At 46.1% G+C, this 20,334-nt stretch overlaps 1 protein-coding gene across 1 annotated transcript in view; it reads left to right on the top strand.

The window, feature by feature from the left end:
• LOC126425223 (uncharacterized) overlaps positions 1–20,334 on the top strand; it is a 132,921-nt gene that overhangs the window by 88,586 nt on the left and 24,001 nt on the right. Inside the window, exon 4 of the mRNA XM_050088181.1 lies at positions 12,676–14,868. Within this exon, the coding sequence (XP_049944138.1) occupies positions 12,676–14,868 (2,193 nt within the window). The remainder of the gene's footprint in view (positions 1–12,675; positions 14,869–20,334) is intronic.

Below are 20,334 nucleotides of genomic sequence, written 5' to 3'. Positions count from 1 at the left end.
AAAAATATCCTGCTCATTTTTTTCTGTAAGACTAACAGTTTGTGCGTGCCGAGTGACAGAATATGAAAATCTCGCGCATGGTTTATGAAGGCCAGCTACAGCACTGCGAGTTGCATCGGTAGGGGCAGCTGACTCACCCTGAATATCTGTAATTAAAATAGTAATCAATAGTGGCTATAAGTCACTTACTGAGGACTTTTTCACAAACAGTTTGGATGAAAACAGAAATGCGATATCTGAAACGGTTGAGGAAAAACTGATATTAGCAACTTAGCTGATTTACCCTCTCGTATATATCTTCGCCTTGTGGCTTGTTTCCTGTTGCTTTTATGCCGAGCTCTTCAACTCTCTAAACGTTTTGCTCTGCTTTGGCTTCTTCCTGAACTGTCTTCCTTCGTGATGTCCTTGGTCTTCCTAGTTTCCTTTCACACTGTGGGTTCGAGCAGAGAGTCTGTCTGTCTACAATATCCTCCCTTTTTCGGAGCATGCGTCCGATCCAGCTACACTTGCATCCCTTGATTTGGATGGCGACAGATTCTCCTGTCGTTCGATTCCAAAGGTCTTCATTGGATAAAAAATTTGACCAAAAGATTTAAAGAAGTTTCCTGAAACATCTATCCGGGAAGACTTCCAAAGTCTTTGCGCTAGTCGAGGTAGCGTTCCGTCTTTCACATCTGTGTAGCAGCACAGCTTTCACGTCCGTGGCAAATATTCCAAGTCTGGTTGTTATGCAAATTTCTCTTGTTCTCCGTAATGGATACAACTGCATGATGGCCCCATTCGCCTTTCGGATTCTTGCTCTAACATCAGCAGCTGCTCCTCGTCTTCAATAGCTACACTTCCAACGTACTTTACTTTTTTAATGTGGTCTCAGCTTACTCGTATCTCTTGTATTGATTTTCATAACCTCAGTCTTGACGGCATTCACTTCCAGACCAAAAATCATGTCTTTATGTTGATGGTCCTGCAGCTTTCCTTCCACATCAACGTGGTTCTGCGAGAAGAGGCAGATATCGTCAGAAAGTCAAGATCTTCCAATCGGTTAGTCAGTTCCCTTTATATCCTACTCTTCTTCACCACCACTTCATCTGGCACCAATAAAGGAAAGGCCCGAGCTAAAACTCATCCTTGGCGAACTCCAGGCTTAACTTGGAAAGATTTTATAACTTTAACCTCTTGGATGAGTCAGCATATGTAGTTACTGTAGACCTCTACGATAACCTTTACTATCTTCTCTGGTATCGCATACTTTTCAAAGATTTCCGCATATGAGTTCATTCAATGGAGTCGAGGGTCGTTTCAAAGTCTACAAAAAGCATATAAAGCCTAGTAATAAATTCATGTGATTGTTCAATAATGATTCTAAGCGTTTTCATTTGATCTGCAAAAGAACAGTTACTTCTAAAATGAAACTGGCACCATCCTTTCTTGCCTGCATTTCAAGTTGCACATTGAGTCTATAAAGGATCGTCTGTTGCAACACTTCGCTTCGAATCGTAAGCAAGTTGATCCCCTCCGATTACGGCAGCTGGTGATGTCCCCATCTTCTTTTTTGGCAATTTGATGAGAAGTAATTCTCTACACTGCTGTGGCACGCTCGGCAAGTACGAGTCCTTATCAAAAGATAGTGAGCAATATCACTGGCTGTGCCTGGGTCAGTGGTCAGAAGCTCCGCTGCAATGTTATAGGCCCCTGGGGACCTTCTATTTTTTAGCTACTTGATTGTTCTCTTCCTCTAAAGGTGACTCTGAGTTAATCACATTTTCTACAATTTTGAGATCGTGTTCATCTTCGGATTCTCTTCCTTGTTCGGACTGTCTCTCTTCATCTCTGTTCAGCACCTGCATAAAGGGCTCACGCCAGACTACATATATACACTGATCAGTCAGAACATTATGACTACCTAGCTAATAGCTGGTATGTCCACCTTTGGCTTGGATGACAGCATTGACACGTCATGGTATGGAAACAATGAGGCCTTCGCAGGTTGCTGGAGGGAGTTGGCACCTCATCTGCACAGACAGCTCACCTAATTTCCTTAAATTCCGGGGATGGAGCTATGAACTCTGACGCCATGTTCAGTCACAAACCCAATTGTGTACGTTTGGGTTTAAGTCTGGCTAGCTGGGAAGTCAGCACAACTGGAACTCTCACCACTGGGTTCCTCGAAGCACTCCCTCACACTCCCGGCCTTGTGAGATGGCCATTGTCTTGTTTGAAAATGATGCTACCGTCGGGAAACATGGACGTCGAGCGAAGAGTACATGATCTGGAACCAGTGTAGGATACGACTTGGCCACCACGGTGCCTTGCAAGAGCCCCACTGGACCCACGGGTGCCACGTGAATGTTCCTCAGAGGGTAATGGAACTGCCGCCAGCTTCCCTCCGTCCTCGACACCGATGTCGAGGAACTGTTTCCCTGGAAGGCTACAGATTCGCGTCCTCCCTTCGGCGTGATGAAGAAGCTATCAGGATTCATCAGATCATGCAACGCTTTACCACTGCAACGTCCAGTGCCGATGGTCAGGTGGCTATTTCAGTCGTAGTTGCCGATTTCAGGTACTAACATTGGCACATGCACAGGCCGTCAGCTATGGAGACCCATAGTTAGGAGTGTTCAGTGCACTGTGTGTTTAGACACACTTGTGCTCTGCGCAGCACTAAAGTATAATTTTAGTTCGACACCCGTCCTTTTTTACCGGTGTGCCCAGCCTACAATATCTGACATCTATGATGAGCGCTTGCCACCCAATCCCACTGAGCTGAGCGTGGCTCGTGTTCCCGCCATCGTGTATTTTACACCCTGTTTTTAACGTACTTCCACCTCACTACTGTCACTGAGTTGCTGCTTTGCCTGACTGCGAGCGGCGTTAGCAGCGCGTATCAATATATCCCCTCTCGAAGTATCTTTGCTCGACTGCTATTACTTCTCGGTTGTTGTCCGTCGTAAACCAGTTCGGGCGCGAGTTTGGGCTGCCAGTCAGTTGGAACGGGTCTGCAGCGCAGTCCGGACCTGCCAGTCGGGGAGTTGCAGTGCTGGAGTAGTGCAGTCGGGTTGGAGCAGCAGTGAGGTCTGCGTCGACGTGGCTCGCCCGGCCATTGCCGCCACGCATCACTTGAGCCGGGCCACGGTCTTGTTGGATCGTCGGCCGGTCGTCCCACTGGAAGACGCGTTTTGGTTCACCGATCGTTCATGAGTCGGGTGTGTGTGTGTGTGTGTGTGTGTGTGTGTGTGTGTGTGTGTGTGTGTGTGTGTGCGCGCGTCGACTCCCGATTTGTCTTCGTGTGTGCTTAGTTATTGTTGGGTATCGTTCAGGTCTTCGTGCAAGTGTTTGTCAGGGTGTGTCCGTAGTTGGCGTTACTTCCACTGACGACTATTTTAGATGTTGTCCGCATTCTGAGGGTAGTCGGTCGGTTGGTGGGGACTAGGGAGGATCTCCATGCGGTGCAGTCGGCTGGGTCCGCTGGCTGTCCCTGCGCAGTGTCGGAGCGTGTGTGGAGCTGTCCGATCGCTACGAGCTTCTTGGCTCACCGAACCAGGACGTCAACGTTGAGTGGTGTGTTAAGTACCCGAGCCACGTCCGTTAATGTGTCGTTCGTTTCGGTGGTTCGCTGTCGGGGAGCTTCTCCTGTGAGCAACACCGAGCGTTTGTAGTGGTGAAATCGAGCCGCCGTGCGGTTTAGTCAACGACTCGAACACCCGGCAAGTCGCACAGTTCTCGAAATACTCACGGCCATCGTGTGGGCCATCACAGCCTGCGCTCAGTCAAACACACAGGTTTCGCGCCTCCCCCATTCTACATGGGGACGACATGCTCACTGGCACTACGTGTGTGCCGTGTGTCTGCCTGACCAGCATTCATTCCTCGCCAGGAGACGGCGCCATGAGCCTGCACGGGATTATATCGACGGTAGGTCGGGGGTCATCATGCTCTGGCTGACCTGTGTACAGCACTTGAGCACCCCAAATAATTGTCCGGAAACAAAATAAAAAAAGTGTCAAAAGAGAAAGTGGTTTAGCTACCTGGGAGACATTAACCGCATGATTGTCTTTCTTTAATTTCGTTTCGAAGATATGAACAGCTGTACATCTTTTTAAATAGCGCCCCATATATTTTGTGTTCCGTAATCCACTTCCTTTCCTCAAGCCCTGTTCACAAACGTATTATATTATTCATTCAAGTAAACACGACGTTACTAAAAGATGTTAAAAACGTAGCGTAAAACTGATTTGACTCTCCTGGACTAGCGCATAGTTCGCAATATAACTCGTCCACTTGCTGGAGCTGACAGTAAACAAACGAAAACACCGGGATCATTCACTCAGCCGTCTTGAGTTGAAGATTTGTGGGTGCAGTGTACACCGACGTGGAGCAGCAGGTTTGTGCAGAACCGAAGCCAGTAGAGCAGTAGTGACGGGTGTGCGTTCTCCTCGTGTTTACATTTGTTTACTGTCAACTCCAGCAGGTTCATGACTTACTTTACCCTGCACTTTGCGCTAGTACAGGAGAGTCATGGTCAGTTCTGTGTCACGTTTGCAACACTTTGCCGTCCGCACGTCTCGCACCAGTTTACTCGCTTGGCGGCGGCAGCGCTGATTCGGATTACTTGGCTCGTCGCCGGCTTCCCGTTGATGGCAAGCGTCAAACAAATTCTCTTTTGCGCGCTTTAATTTCTCCGGAAATCCTCTATTGTGCCATACCGTTCCACAAACTCGAATTTTCTTTTGAACTAACGTCTGTGCAGGTTCTACACCGTTATAATAATTATCCATGTAGAGGCGATGCCACTTTCCATAAGAAGGAGTCAATAGTTCCATCACTGTTTGTGCTAAAGGTTGTCCAGCGCCGGAATATATATATTGAATGAGGAAATGTGTCCCGTACTCCAATCGCACAGCATCCGAATGCGTACCCCATATTTCGTAATTTTCGACGGATTGTAAACTTTAAAATCTAACTGTCCACGCCACGGTATCATTCCTTCATCGACTGAGATGTTTTGACGTAGATTAAACGTTTCTTCAAACTTTTTGGGAAAATAATGAATTACAAATTGCACTTTGAAAAACCGGCCGGCATTATCCGATTTATTGTTGGTGTCGGAAAAATGTAAAAATGATAATATTGTCTGAATCAGTTGCGGGACATCGTTTTACGAAATATTGGTATGTCTATCAACGGATTCGTTGACCAGTCATCATCGATCCTTGCTTTTTTTACATTTCCCATAAGGATAGCAACCTCAAACCATATTCTAAGTTCGGGTCCTGTAACGTTGACAAATTTGGCATTTTTTAAAATCCAGTTTTCTTCTATTGCAATTTTGACTCTAATACTTCTTGGTTTCGTTGCTAATATATTCAAATAGATCGTTCCCAATATATAATTCTACGGTACCCAAGACGCTCTGTGTATCTTTGGGAAATACGTGTGGACCCGGAGATCCTTCAAATTTATTATTGGTCCTCAGTAAATCGTAGTCTGCGTTCTTCGTTTGATTCATCAGAATCAGTTAGCAACCGTAGCGTTCGCTGAATTCTTCTTGGACGTATTTCACTATCATCCGACGATTCTGCTTCACTTTCATTTTTTTGACATCCAATGTCTTCTTCCCAATCGGCCAATTCGTCCGGAACGTCAGACAAGACGTCCGCGCATTCATCGTAAATAATAGTATCGTCTCTTTCGTCTGCCATGATGAAAGTGCACAAGTACTTATAAAAACAAAAAACTTGTTGATGTGTGTAACTCATTGTTACCTAAACAAAACACCAACAGAATGAAAAAGATGCTAAAGTGCCACCGGCCGCTGCGGGAGGCTATGCTCATGACACCACTGTGGTGTCGCCGGCCGTTGTCCGCTATTTCGTGCACGACACCACTCTGGTGTCGCCATGTTTACGTGAATAGTACACTGTGACACGTTTATGAACAAGTCTTGAGATGAGGAAATTGATTACTGACTAAAAAATGTCGGATGCTACGAGCATTTAAAAATGATGCGCTGCTGCTATTCACATTATAAAGAACAAAGTTGCAAGAAAAGAAACCATGCTGCTTAATGTCCCTTTGGTAGCTAAACAACATTTGCTAGACATTTTTTTATTTTGATTCCGGCCAAAACGTTACTTGTGGTGCTCAAGATAAAGTGGGCGCCGTTTATATATAAGGAACATTGAAAAATTGTCCGTTTGATGGCGTTGGTGTGGCGCATATGAAACGTAGCACGACTCCGATGGGGCATACAAACGCCGACGTGTAGGCAAAGGACTAGTGTAGCACTCGTGTCTTTCTGACGTGTGTGCGGTAAATGTGGAAACGTTAACTATTGTAACGTTATTACCAAATGCGTCCAAACGGGAACAACGTGCTGTTTTCTTTTCTTGGCTGACGATGGATAAACACCGGTAGACATCAATCGGAGAAAGAAGAATGCGTTTCGTGCATAACTTACGCCAGATCCGTTGTCAGACACTTGAGCTCCCATCCTCTGGTCCTGATCTCTTCCCGCGCTATTATCACACCTTCGGTCCCTTAAGAGAGGCCTTGGAGGGTCGACGATTCCTGTCGAACGAGGATGTGGGGCAGGTGGTCACGGACTTCTTCATGCAGCAGGACATGGTTGGTGTTTTACCAAACAGGTATCTTCAACTTAGTGGGACGATGGACTGATTGCTTCAGTTTCACAGCGATTTTGCGCGATTGGCGTACTGATTTTGGACTCTTAGCCCTTCGAATGGAACCTTTTTGATCACTTGTTGTACATATGTGGGGTCATTTGTGAAACGCCCTTTTTATTTTGTGAGTTTCACTGATTCCGGACTGTAAGCCCTTCGAATAGAAACTTTTTGATCACTCGTTGTACATATATGGGGTCATTTGTGAAACACCCTTTTTATTTTGTGAAAGTTTCACTGATTCTGGTCTGTAAACCCTTCGAATGGAAACTTTTTGATCACTCGTTATACATATATGGGGTCATTTGTGAAACACAGTTTTCATTTTGTGGAAGTTTCACTGATTCTGGTCTGTAAGCCCTTCGAATGGAAACTTTTTGATCACTCGTTGTACATATATGGGGCCATTTGTGAAACACCCTTTTTATTTTGTGAAAGTTTCACTAATTCTGGCCTGTAAGCGCTTCGAATGGAAACTTTTTGATTACTCGTTATACATATATGGGGTCCTTTGTGAAACACAGTTTTCATTTTGTGAAAGTTTCACTGATTCTGGACTGTAAGCCCTTCGAATGGAAACTTTTTGATCACTCGTTATACATATATGGGGTCATTTGTGAAACACCCTTTTTATTTTGTGCAAGTTTCATGATCATGAAAAAGGTTTCTACAGTATCATTCAACACGTTAAAGCAAGTATGATTTTTTTGAGAGGTTTCTAAACTCATTGTGAAGTATATAGTTCCATTAAAAAAATGTGCAGGGATCTTACACTAATTAACATTGGTATTCAAATACTTTGCAGTGGTACCTGAGAAATGAGTTACAATTGAAAAATAAAGAATGAGCTATTTGGTTGTAAACACTGCTAAATGGGACTGTTAGTGCATTAAATTTGAGGCCAATTAATTGGTATCTTAATCGATAAGTTTATATCAAACACTTTTTTACTAACTAGGACCATACTTCACACTGAAGTCGGTGATAGGTGGTAAACACCCATTTGCAATTAATTCCCAAATGGCTACTTTGTGGACCCCCATTTAGAGGAAAATTTCTGCTTTTATTATTGGATACTTTCACTTGTACCAGTTTTTACAGTTAATTATGATATCAACCAAATTTTATACACATACTACTTGCTATCTGAGAAGGAGCACTGCAGAAGTTAGAACCTCGTAGCTCCCAGAGGAGCAGACATACAGGTGTAAAGAGTTTTTGAATCCCTCAGATGTAGGCTGTCAAGCATAACAAGTATGTTCTGCAGTTTGTATCGTCATGCATTGCAGGAGCTACACTTACAGATGGACAAGGCTTAGGAAAGAGATGGAGATGAGATGGACAGAGAAACTGGGGGTTGGGGGGGGGGGGGAATTCACAGAGAGACGGTAGTAGCTGATGGACATAAGGAGAGGGGTTCGAGGGTATGGAGAAGCAAGGAGAGTAGGGAGTAGGAGATGGACAGGTTAAGGTGAGAGGATGAGGAGGACAGAGAGAGGGTAGGGAGAAGGAGATGGACAGATTAAAGTGGAAGGAAGACGTGGATAGAGAGAGGGGAAGGACGAAATGTGTGGAATACATGTGCAGAACACAAGTTGTGGATAAAAGGCTAGAATACATTTACAGCGTCGTACCCTAGCCAAAGCTTCACTCAGGAGCTCTAAGTATGTATGGCGAATGACTTGTCTCACTAGTGATAATAATTTATATACGCAAACTTTTCTCATGAATCAGTCTACCTATTAGTGGAAACCACGTTAAAATCCCTTTCATAGTATTGGCAGTACTAGCAGTGGAGGGTATATAAAGTATGCTGAGGGGTGGGGGGTGGGGGGGGGGGGTGGCAATGCAGTCGTTGTCGTAGTGCAGAACTCGAAAAGGGCGCAATCACTGTTTTCAGGCCAAGGGTGGAAGCATTTCCGAAACGGCTAAATTAGTGAACTGTTCACATGCTGCTGTGGTTAAGTACATGGTGCATGGAAAAATGGTGCTATCCATATTGGGTACTCTGACAACTGTGGTGCACCAAGGGCCACAGATGATGGAGCTGAATGATGACTGTGGAGACATGTATGGGGGAACAGGCGTTCAACTGTTGAGCAGCTGACCACCAGATCAACCAAGGGTTTGCCAACAGTGCCTGCTCAAGGGCTGTTCAGTGAACTTTGCTGTCTATAGACCTCAGCAGCGTGCACCTGGCTAACGCACCAATGCTGACTGCTGTTCATTGGAGATGGAGGCTGGAATTTGCATGCCAGTGCCGCAAATGGACGACCGCTGAGTGGCGACAGGCGGCTTTTCCAGATAAATTACGTTTAATTTTCCATTGGATAGATGGCCATTGTATGTAAGACGTGAAATCTGAAAGAAAACACGGAGGGAGCATTATGATCTGGAAAATGTTTTCGTTACATTCTTTGAGTGACATCGTCATTCTGAAAGACACAGTGGGTCAACAGAAGAATGCCTCCATCATTGGGGACCATATCCACCGATACATACTATTTGTTTTTTCTCGACACGATGGCACTACCGGCAGGACAATGCTAAGTGTCACACAGCTCGCAGTGTACATGTGTGATTCGAAGAGTCCCAGGATGAATTTGTCGTACTTACGTGTTCACCATACTTCCCAAGCACAGTTGAGAATCTTTGGGACCACCTCAGTGGGGCTGTTCACGCTACGGATCGCAACTGAGAAACCTACCGCAAATAACCACGGCACTTGAGTCTGCATGGCTCTGCATCCCTGTCGGTGCGTCCCACAACCACACTGGCTCTCCTCCTACCGTGTCTCACGACAGTCCATTCTGAAAAATGCTGCTTTTCGGACTTTCGATGGGTGGTCATATTAACGTGGTGGACAGTGTTTAATAGGTTGTGGAAACAATAATTTTGTGTCGCACATTGACTTGGTGCATGTATTTTAATAGGATGCCATTTTGGCGACCTGTGTGTCCTCGAACGTCCACAGTTATCTAATCAGGAAAAGGGGACTTGCATGTTAAGTGGAATCTTAACCATATATTAATCCTGGCAAATCTTCACATTATTGAGAGGTGAATGCTAGGTTAAAGGCAGACTGAAGAGTCGATGTTTCTGACAGGTCTAAATGCCACAATCTTTTGGCAAGTGCTATACTACAAAACTACCCTGCCCAAAACAGATTCTGGTTAAGATTTGGTGCTCTCCCAGAGTTGTGGTGGCTGTTTACTTTGCTACTTTTCCTGACAGATGCCGCCCCCTCTTTCGCTGACCATCTGTAGCTCCCATCATTGAATTGAGAAGTCATTCCAAACGCGAAATAAATATGGAATAGATAAAAATACATATACGCACACTTATCATTTAACATACGTAAATCACATCAACAAAGCCTTCTCATAATTGTATCTATTAGTGAAAATCGATTCCTGAGATTAGCCCAAAAATAAAGACAGAAAAACACAGCACAGCACTTTAATATATCATAATAGAAACGTACTGTTTCTGCATTTATCGCTAAAGCGCTAAAGTAATTGTTGTGTTTGGTCGAGGGGACAATTAGTCTATGTAGTGGCTATTTCAAAGTAGTTTTCAAATCTATCGTTGTTAAATATGTTGGAAGGGTCAGAGCTATCAGCACGTACACAATGTAACAATTTCTTTCACCAAATGCCATTTCTCTAAGCATGCAATTCATGTTTATATTTATTCAACTTGGCTGACTTGAGTACAATAGTGCTAGAAATGAAAACACTGCTTTAATATTAACGGAATAATTGAATTCTGTCTTATAGATAAACAAAGCAAATGGTGAAGTTTGATCAAGGGAATGTGAATATTTAAGATTTTGCCTAATACTCGTCTGTGAAAAGTAATTTATGTTGTAATTTATGCATATTAATTAAAATATGGTGTTGTAAGGGAAATTAGATATCTCAGTCGAGTTATTTCGACCTTCTACTTTGACTGAGGTAAACTACACTCCTGGAAATGGAAAAAAGAACACATTGACACCGGTGTGTCAGACCCACCATACTTGCTCCGGACACTGCGAGAGGGCTGTACAAGCAATGATCACACGCACGGCACAGCGGACACACCAGGAACCGCGGTGTTGGCCGTCGAATGGCGCTAGCTGCGCAGCATTTGTGCACCGCCGCCGTCAGTGTCAGCCAGTTTGCCGTGGCATACGGAGCTCCATCGCAGTCTTTAACACTGGTAGCATACCGCGACAGCGTGGACGTGAACCGTATGTGCAGTTGACGGACTTTGAGCGAGGGCGTATAGTGGGCATGCGGGAGGCCGGGTGGACGTACCGCCGAATTGCTCAACACGTGGGGCGTGAGGTCTCCACAGTACATCGATGTTGTCGCCAGTGGTCGGTGGAAGATGCACATGCCCGTCGACCTGGGACCGGACCGCAGCAACGCACGGATGCACGCCAAGACCGTAGGATCCTACGCAGTGCCGTAGGGGACCGCACCGCCACTTCCCAGCAAATTAGGGACACTGTTGCTCCTGCGGTATCGGCGAGGACCATTCGCAACCGTCTCCATGAAGCTGGGCTACGGTCCCGCACACCGTTAGGCCGTCTTCCGCTCACGCCCCAACATCGTGCAGCCCGCCTCCAGTGGTGTCGCGACAGGCGTGAATGGAGGGACGAATGGAGACGTGTCGTCTTCAGCGATGAGAGTCGCTTCTGCCTTGGTGCCAATGATGGTCGTATGCGTGTTTGGCGCCGTGCAGGTGAGCGCCACAATCAGGACTGCATACGACCGAGGCACACAGGGCCAACACCCGGCATCATGGTGTGGGGAGCGATCTCCTACACTGGCCGTACACCACTGGTGATCGTCGAGGGGACACTGAATAGTGCACAGTACATCCAAACCGTCATCGAACCCATCGTTCTACCATTCCTACACCGACAAGGGAACTTGCTGTTCCAACAGGACAATGCACGTCCGCATGTATCCCGTGCCACCCAACGTGCTCTAGAAGGTGTAAGTCAACCACCCTGGCCAGCAAGATCTCCTGATCTGTCCCCCATTGAGCATGTTTGGGACTGGATGAAGCGTCGTCTCACGCGGTCTGCACGTCCAGCACGAACGCTGGTCCAACTGAGGCGCCAGGTGGAAATGGCATGGCAAGCCGTTCCACAGGACTACATCCAGCATCTCTACGATTGTCTCCATGGGAGAATAGCAGCCTGCATTGCTGCGAAAGGTGGATATACACTGTACTAGTGCCGACATTGTGCATGCTCTGTTGCCTGTGTCTATGTGCCTGTGGTTCTGTCAGTGTGATCATGTGATGTATCTGACCCCAGGAATGTGTCAATAAAGTTTCCCCTTCCTGGGACAATGAATTCACGGTGTTCTTATTTCAATTTCCAGTAGTGTATTTCAATAAACTCTTTCTGAAAGCGTCTGATCCAAATAGTGCAGTACTATCGAATCACAGGTTTGGTGCAGTCATGCCAACTAACTTGTTGTGCATAGAATTATTACTGCTATCACTTTGTGCATAAGTTGTATTTCTATTAATAGATGATAGCAACTTTGTCTACTTTCTAGAAGACAATTAAAATCGAAATTCTGGATCACATGTTGACAACCTCATGTGCATATATAGTGTATGCAAACTTAAACTGGCCCAGAAAATATTTCATGCACTTTATATAGATGACACAACGTACATTGTCTGCCCCAGATACGAATGATGGGAGCTGAGTTGTGTATCTCAAGGTGCACGAAATATTTTATGTCCCACTTTTAGTTTTCCCATACGTTATATATAAAAATATTTGTACATAAGGAACAGGAAATTGGAAGCAATTTTGTTTTGATGTCAGAAGTTTATGTTATATTACGTCAGAACCAGATTGTAATATTTACAAAGTTCAGTATCTTGATTTTGTAGTTTCTGGAATAATCTAAATGCCGCATTAAAAAGAATTTAAACTTTTGAAAATGTCTGAAATTAACTTATTAATTTTAATCATCTACAGGTACTTGTAGACGACGATAACCGTGATAACTCCGACATTTTCTTTGAGCTGATGGAACAGATGCACACTGACCGCCGCCTGGTGATTGCATCAATGACAGAAAATAGCTGCTTCATTGACACTTGCCAGTCTTCGAACATCAGTGACGACAGCTGGAATGAGAGCTTGAATATGAAGGTCAGACTGAATGGGGACCACTACGAATGCCACCTGAGTGACCTTATGGGAGATGCTGACACCCTCAAAGCAGTGGTGGATGGGAATCCGGCACTGTTGTTGGCCCTGGCACAGTTGTCTCAGCCTCTGCGGATGGGCCAGGAGTTGGAGCCACTGCTGTCAGACTATTCTCCAACGAAACTGGTGGAGCGGCGTCTTTTGGCGACCGAGTTCTTCTCGTCTGTGGGGCAACAGGATGTGTGCATCACCGACAGTGCATCCTACAGACTGCTATCGCACGAAATTGGTGGACATACAGTGTCGAGTGTGGCACATGTGGGAAGTGTGTTCACTTCATCAGAAATAGAGTGGCCCCTGTTTGCGTTAACTGACAACCTGGAGATGTCTATTATTCGAGAAATCTGTAGAAAACAGACCAACTGGAGTATTTATGTGTTACAATTTGCTGATGATGGGTGGGAAATTCTTTACTTTCGAGGGAACCCTCGTAAGATTCGAGACTATGTAAGAGAGAAGGAGAGAGAGCAGCTTGAAGTATTAGATGCCGCTAGTAATACAGTAATTGTGGAGGGGAGGCCTGGTGTGGGAAAGTCGACGATGCTGTCCCATGTGGGGAAGCAGTTAAAAGATAGGGATTCTGCCTGCTGGTTATTGAGAGTTAATTTGTTGGACTTTTACACAGTTTTTGATCACTGTGACAGTGGTACAATAGCCCTAGAAGACATCTTACAGCAATCTGTCTTTAATAAGGGCGATGAGGGCAGGCTGGAGTACGCACTGCTTCACCACAGCCTGCTGGAGTCACCGCGAGTCGTCTGTCTCGTGGACGGCTTCGACGAGGTGTGCCCAGATTACGCCGACAAATGCCTCGAGGTGTTGTCTCTCCTGACGCCACATCGGGGGAAGCTCCTGGTGACGACGAGACCAGCGCCAGTGACACAATTGGAGACACAGATGGGTGTGCTGGCCCACACACTGCGGCCTTTCAGTGATCCAGAGCTACAGGAGTTCTTCACTCTTCACAGTTGGAGGCGAAACGTCCCATCCATTAATGGTCTCAAAAAGAGTGTGAGGGATCTCCTGAGAATTCCACTCTTCGCCAAAATGTATGTGAATCTGTCAGGGGAAAGAGCAGCAATATACGATATTGTGACGCTGTACGAGGATTTCTTCCGAAGTAAATTCAGGAGGCTTTACGAGGAAAAGTGGGGTGACAACTTGTCTGCTCCCGGCAAGAGGAAAGAGATCGAGGCGGCGAGGAAGAGGCACGAAGATCAGCTGATGCTCCTCGCAGTGTCGGCTCTGGTGCACAGTGCAGACGAACCATTGGGTCCGTCACTCGACAGTGACATCTTCGTAAAAGCTGGAATCGTGTACGAGTTCACTGACAGTAAACCCGTGTTCCTGCACAGGACGTTCGCCGAACACTTCCTCGCTAAGTGGTGCTTCGTCGGGTTTCGAGAGCCGAGCTGTGCGACGGTGTACCGCGAAGCGTACGTGGACGGGAGCCTCGAGTTCTTCCTGGAATCCTTCGACCGCAGGGCAGCGAGAGGGCGGCCGCTGCTGCTGGCCGTGCTGGACGGTGACGAGGGGGAGGTCGGGGCGCTGCTGGCGGCGGGCGCCGACACAGCCGGGGAGGCGGACGAGTGCGGGCGCGGCGCGCTGCACCTGGCGGCGGCCCACGGGGCGGGCTCCTCGCTGCTGCTGCTGCGGCTGTGCAGGCGTCCGCAGGAGGGGGCCATGTCTGCCGAGGACGCCCTGCTGCGGTGGACGCCGCTGCGCTACGCCGCGGAGGGCCGCCGCTGGGCTGCGGTGAAGGCGCTGCTGGAGGCCGGCGACGACGTCAGCCACCTCGGCGACTTCCGAGGGGGCTCGCAGGACCCCGCGCTGCTGCGGTCAGTGTTCGACCGGGGCGGCTACCGAGCCCTGTTCAGGCACGTCCTCCGAGAGTGTCAGGGAGCTCGGGTAACTCAGTGGTGCACTGCTGGAGAAGGCCGCATTTCTGCACAAATACAGGTAAATTAAAACAGCGTTATAGTTACATTATAGTTGCAACATTAACATACACTACTGGCCATTAAAATTGCTACACCAAGAAGAAATGCAGATGATAAACGGGTATTCATTGGACAAATATATTATACTAGAACTGACATGTGATTACATTTTCACGCAATCTGGGTACATAGATCCTGAGAAATCAGTACCCAGAACAACCACCTCTGGCCGTAATAACGACCTTGATATGCCTGGGCATTGAGTCAAACAGAACTTGGATGGCGTGTTCAGGTACAGCTACCCATGCAGCTTCAACACGATACCACAGTTCATCAAGAGTAGTGACTGGCGTATTGTGACGAGCAAGTTGCTCGGCCACCAGACGTTTTCAGTTGGTGAGAGATCTGGGTGATGTACCTGTGGTCTAGGGGTAGCGTCTTTGATTCATAATCAAAACGTCTTCGGTCCTGGGTTCGATCCCTGACACTGCCTAAATTTTGATAAATAATCAGCATTGGCAGCCAAAGACTTCCGGCATAAGAAGTCAGCCTCATTCTGCCAACGGCCTTGTCAAAGAGGGTGGAGGAGCGGATAGAGGTTCAGGGCACTCTCTTGTCCTAGGGGTGGGAAATTGCCCCTAAAGGCGGAAGAATCAGCAATGAGGATGCAGAAGGCAATGGAAACCACTGCATTAAAGACACGTAACGTGTATCCACAGGACATGTGGCCTGTAATTGAAGAAGTGTCATGATGATCTCTCCATTGGCAAAAGATTCTGGAATAGTCACCCACTCGGATCTCCGGGAGGGGACTGCCAAGGGGGAGGTTACCATGAGAAAAAGATTGAATAATCAACGGAAGGATAACGTTCTGCGAGTCGGGGCGTGGAATGTCAGAAGCTTGAATGTGGTAGGGAAACTAGAAAATCTGAAAAGGGAAATGCAAAGGCTCAATCTAGATATAGTAGGGGTCAGTGAAGTGAAGTGGAAGGAAGACTAGGATTTCTGGTCAGATGAGTATCGGGTAATATCAACAGCAGCAGAAAATGGTATAATAGGTGTAGGATTCGTTAGGAATAGGAAGGTAGGGCAGAGGGTGTGTTACTGTGAACAGTTCAGTGATCGGGTTGTTGTAATCAGAATCGACAGCAGACCAACACTGACAACCATAGTTTAGGTATACATGCCGACGTCGCAAGCAGAAGTGAAAATCTCATTCTGGAAACAACCCCCAGGCTGTGGCTAAGCCATGTCTCCGCAATATCCTTTCTTTCAGGAATGCTAGTTCTGCAAGGTTCGCGGGAGAGCTTCTGTAAAGTTCGGAAGGTAGGAGACGAGGTACTGGCAGAAGTAAAGCTGTGAGTACCGGACGTGAGTCGTGCTTCGGTAGCTCAGTTGCAGAGCACTTGCCCACGAAAGGCAAAGGTCCCGAGTTCGAGTCTCGGTCGGGCACACAGTTTTAATCTGCCAGGAAGTTTCATATCAGCGCACACTCCGCTGCAGAGTGAAAATCTCATTCTGAAGATGAACAGATAGAGAAAGTGTATGAGGATATTGAAAGGGTAATGCAGTATGTAAAGGGGGACGAAAATCTAATAGTCATGGGCGAGTGGAATGCAGTTGTAGGGGAAGGAGTAGAAGAAAAGGTTACAGGAGAATATGGGCTTGGGACAAGGAATGAAAGAGGAGAAAGACTAATTGAGTTCTGTAACAAGTTTCAGCTAGTAATAACGAATACCCTATTCAAGAATCACAAGAGGAGTAGGTATAATTGGAAAAGGCCGGGAGATACGGGAAGATTTCAATTAGATTACATCATGGTCAGACAGAGATTCCGAAATCAGATAGTGGACTGTAAGGCGTACCCAGGAGCAGATATAGACTCAGATCACAATATAGTAGTGATGAAGAGTAGGCTAAGTTCAAGACATTAGTCAGGAAGAATCAATACGCAAAGAAGTGGGATACGGAAGTACTAAGGAATGACGAGATACGTTTGAAGTTCTCTAACGCTATAGATACAGCAATAAGGAATAGCGCAGTAGGCAGTACAGTTGAAGAGGAATGGACATATCTAAAAAGGGAAGGAAAACATAGGTACAAAGAAGGTAGCTGCGAAGAAACCATGGGTAACAGAAGAAATACTTCAGTTGATTGATGAAAGGAGGAAGTACAAACATGTTCCGGGAAAATCAGGAATACAGAAATACAAGTCGCTGAGGAATGAAATAAATAGGAAGTGCAGGGAAGCTAAGACGAAATGACTGCAGGAAAAATGTGAAGACATAGAAAAAGATATGATTGTCGGAAGGACAGACTCAGCATACAGGAAAGTCAAAACAACCTTTGGTGACATTAAAAGAAACGGTGGTAACATTAAGAGCGCAACGGGAATTCCACTGTTAAATGCAGAGGAGAGAGCAGATAGGTGGAAAGAATACATTGAAAGCCTCTATGAGGGTGAAGATTTGTCTGATGTGATAGAAGAAGAAACAGAATTTTCGCACAATCAACTTAACAGCTCATGCATCGAAGCTGCTTACAAGAATAATATACAGAAGAATGGAAAAGAAAATTGAGAATGCGCTAGGTGACGATCAGTTTGGCTTTAGTAAAAGTAAAGGGACGAGAGAGGCAATTCTGACGTTACGGCTAATAATGGAAGCAAGGCTAAAGAAAAATCAAGACACTTTCATAGGATTTGTCGACCTGGAAAAAGCGTTCTACAATATAAAATGGTGCAAGCTGTTCGAGATTCTGAAAAAAGTAGCTATCGGGAGAGACGGGTCATATACAATATGTACAACAACCAAGAGGGAATAATAATAGTGGACGATCAAGAACGAAGTGCTCGTATTACGAAGGGTGTAAGACAAGGCTGTAGCCTTTCGCCCCTACTCTTCAATCTGTACATCGAGGAAGCAATGATGGAAATAAAAGAAAGGTTCAGGAGTGGAATTAAAATACAAGGTGAAAGGATATCAATGATACGATTCGCTGATGACATTGCTATCATGAGTGAAAGTGAAAAAGAATTAAATGATCTGCTGAACGGAATGAACAGTCTAATGAGTACACAGTATGGTTTGAGAGTAAATCGGAGAAAGACGAAGGTAATGAGAAGTAGTAGAAATGAGAACAGCGAGAAACTTAACATCAGGATTGATGGTCACGAAGTCAATGAAGTTAAGGAATTCTGCTACCTAGGCAGTAAAATAACCAATGACGGACGGAGCAAGGAGGACATCAAAAGCAGACTCGCTATGGCAAAAAAGGCATTTCTGGCCAAGAGAAGTCTACTAATATCAAATACCGGCCTTAATTTGAGGAAGAAACTTCTGAGTATGTACGTCTGGAGTACAGCATTGTATGGTAGTGAAACATGGACTGTGGGAAAACCGGAACAGAAGAGAATCGAAGCATTTGAGATGTGGTGCTATAGACGAATGTTGAAAATTAGGTGGACTGATAAGGTAAGGAATGAGGAGGTTCTACGCAGAATCGGAGAGGAAAGGAATATGTGGAAAACACTGATAAGGAGAAGGGACAGGATGATAGGACATCTGCTAAGACATGAGGGAATGACTTTCATGGTACTAGAGGGAGCTTTAGATGGCAAAAACTGTAGAGGAAGACAGAGATTGGAATACGTCAAGCAAATAATTGAGGACGTGAGGACGTAGGTTGCAAGTGCTACTCTGAGATGAAGAGGTTAGCACAGGAAAGGAATTCGTGGCGGGCCGCATCAAACCAGTCAGTAGACTGATGACCAAAAAAAAAAAAAAGAGAGAGAGATCTGGAGAATGTGCTGGCCAGGGCAGCAGTCGAATATTTTCTGTACCCAGAGAGGCCCGTACAGGACCTTCAACATGTGGTCGTGCATTATCCTACTGAAATGTAGGGTTTCGCAGGGATCGAATGAAGGGTAGAGCCACGGGTCGTAACACATCTGAAATGTAACGTCCACTGTTCAAAGGGCCGTCAATGCGAACAAGAGGTGACCGAGACGTGTAACCAATGGCACCCGACACCATCACGCCGGGTGATACGCCAGTATGGCGATGACGAATACACGCTTCCAATGTGCGTTCACCGCGATGTCGCCAAACACGGATGCGACCATCATGATGCTGGAAACAGAACCTGGATTCATCCGAAAAAATGACGTGTTGTCATTCGTGCACTCAAGTTCGTTGTTGAGTACACCATTACACGCGCTCCTGTCTGTTATGCAGCGTCAAGGGTAACCGCAGCCACGGTCTCCGAGCTGATAGTCCATGCTGCTGCAAACGTCGTCGAATTGATCGTGCAGATGGTTGTTGTCTTGCAAACGTCCCCATCTGTTGACTCAGGGATCGAGACGTGGCTGCACGATCCGTTACAGCCATGCGGATAAGATGCCTGTCATCTCGACTGCTAGTGATACGAGGCAGTTGGGATCCAGCACGGCGTTCCGTATTACCCTGCTGAACCCACCGATTCCATATTCTGCTAACAGTCATTGGATCTTGACATACGCGAGCAGCAATGTCGCGATACGTTAAACCGCAATCGCGATTGGCAACAATCCGACCTTTATCAAAGTCGGAAACGTGATGGTACGCATTTCTTCTCCTTACACGAGGCAGCACAACAACGTCTCACCAGGCAACGCTGGTCAACTGCTGTTTGTGTATGAGAAATCGGTTGGAAACTTTTCTCATGTCAGCACGTTGTAGGTGTCGCCACCGGTGCCAACGTTGTGTGGATGCTCTGAAAAGCTAATCATTTGCATATCACAGCATCTTTTTCCTGTCGGTTAAATTTCGCGTCTGTAGCACGTCATCTTCGTGGTGTAGCAATTTTAATGGCCAGTAGTGTATTTTTAGGTGATATACGATTATTTTCTTTCCCTTAGGGAGTGGATAACCATTGTTTAAGCTTTTCTTGATGGTACTGGGCCCTGCAGAAACTATTACAATTTTGTTATAGGCCCAACAGTAACACTACAGAGAGAATGTGAAAGATGAGAGTAGTAATTGATGAGTAACAGAATGTCATTTTATGACACAATAACTGAAGTCAGTTTTTTTTATCTATTTATTTTAAAATTACATACGTTAGACGGCCACCATCTCCTGTGACGCAGTGACAGAGTCGATGAGTGGAGCTATGCACTACTTTCAGCAGGTTTTCCTGTAGAACTGCCTAAACCTCTTCAAGGTGGTTTCCCCTCAGAATCTCTAATTTGGAGGCTTGTGATGCTAACATTTGGCACTCGACGTGCCCCGACAGAAAGAAATTGCAAGCGCCCAGATCGGGAGACCTGGCTGGCCACGGTATATGCCCGAAGCGCGAGACGGCCCTGCCTGCGAACGCCGTGTACACCGGTTCCATCACATCTGCCGCCGTCGTCGCAGTTTCCACGTCTCGCTAGAAATAAACTGATACCAAATCAACGCCTGTCTCTGCATTTCAGCAGTCAAAAAAGTCGTCAGGACGCATC

The sequence above is a fragment of the Schistocerca serialis genome, chromosome 10 (genome assembly GCF_023864345.2).
Source record: "Schistocerca serialis cubense isolate TAMUIC-IGC-003099 chromosome 10, iqSchSeri2.2, whole genome shotgun sequence".
Classification (NCBI taxonomy): domain Eukaryota; kingdom Metazoa; phylum Arthropoda; class Insecta; order Orthoptera; family Acrididae; genus Schistocerca; species Schistocerca serialis.
This window is presented reverse-complemented; position numbering and strand designations above follow the sequence as displayed.